We start from the raw sequence: 237 nt of genomic DNA, 5'->3' as shown, positions 1-237 counted from the left end.
GGCCCCTCACCTTTGGCGTTTGCGTGGTAGGCTGTTGTTCTTGATCAGCAGCGACTTGATGTGCTCGGCCAAGAGGTCGTCGTGTTTGATGCACCAGTGGCGCAGGATGCTGGTGGTGAACTGGTCGTCGGGGTGGCAGGGTCGGCTCAGCACCATCTTCACCATCTCCTCGCTGGGCCTACGGCAAACGGGGTGAGGAGGAAGGACGAGCGGTTGGTACCCGGCTCAGTTGGGGAC

General features: G+C 61.6%; 1 protein-coding gene across 1 annotated transcript in view; it reads right to left on the bottom strand.

Annotated features, from left to right (window-relative positions):
* INTS3 (integrator complex subunit 3) overlaps positions 1 to 237 on the bottom strand; it is a 49,406-nt gene that overhangs the window by 2,306 nt on the left and 46,863 nt on the right. The window contains exon 27 of the mRNA XM_009890464.1: positions 11 to 178. Within this exon, the coding sequence (XP_009888766.1) occupies positions 11 to 178 (168 nt within the window). The remainder of the gene's footprint in view (positions 1 to 10; positions 179 to 237) is intronic.

Source organism: Charadrius vociferus, unplaced genomic scaffold (genome assembly GCF_000708025.1).
Source record: "Charadrius vociferus isolate BGI_N301 unplaced genomic scaffold, ASM70802v2 scaffold698, whole genome shotgun sequence".
NCBI lineage: Eukaryota > Metazoa > Chordata > Aves > Charadriiformes > Charadriidae > Charadrius > Charadrius vociferus.
This window is presented reverse-complemented; position numbering and strand designations above follow the sequence as displayed.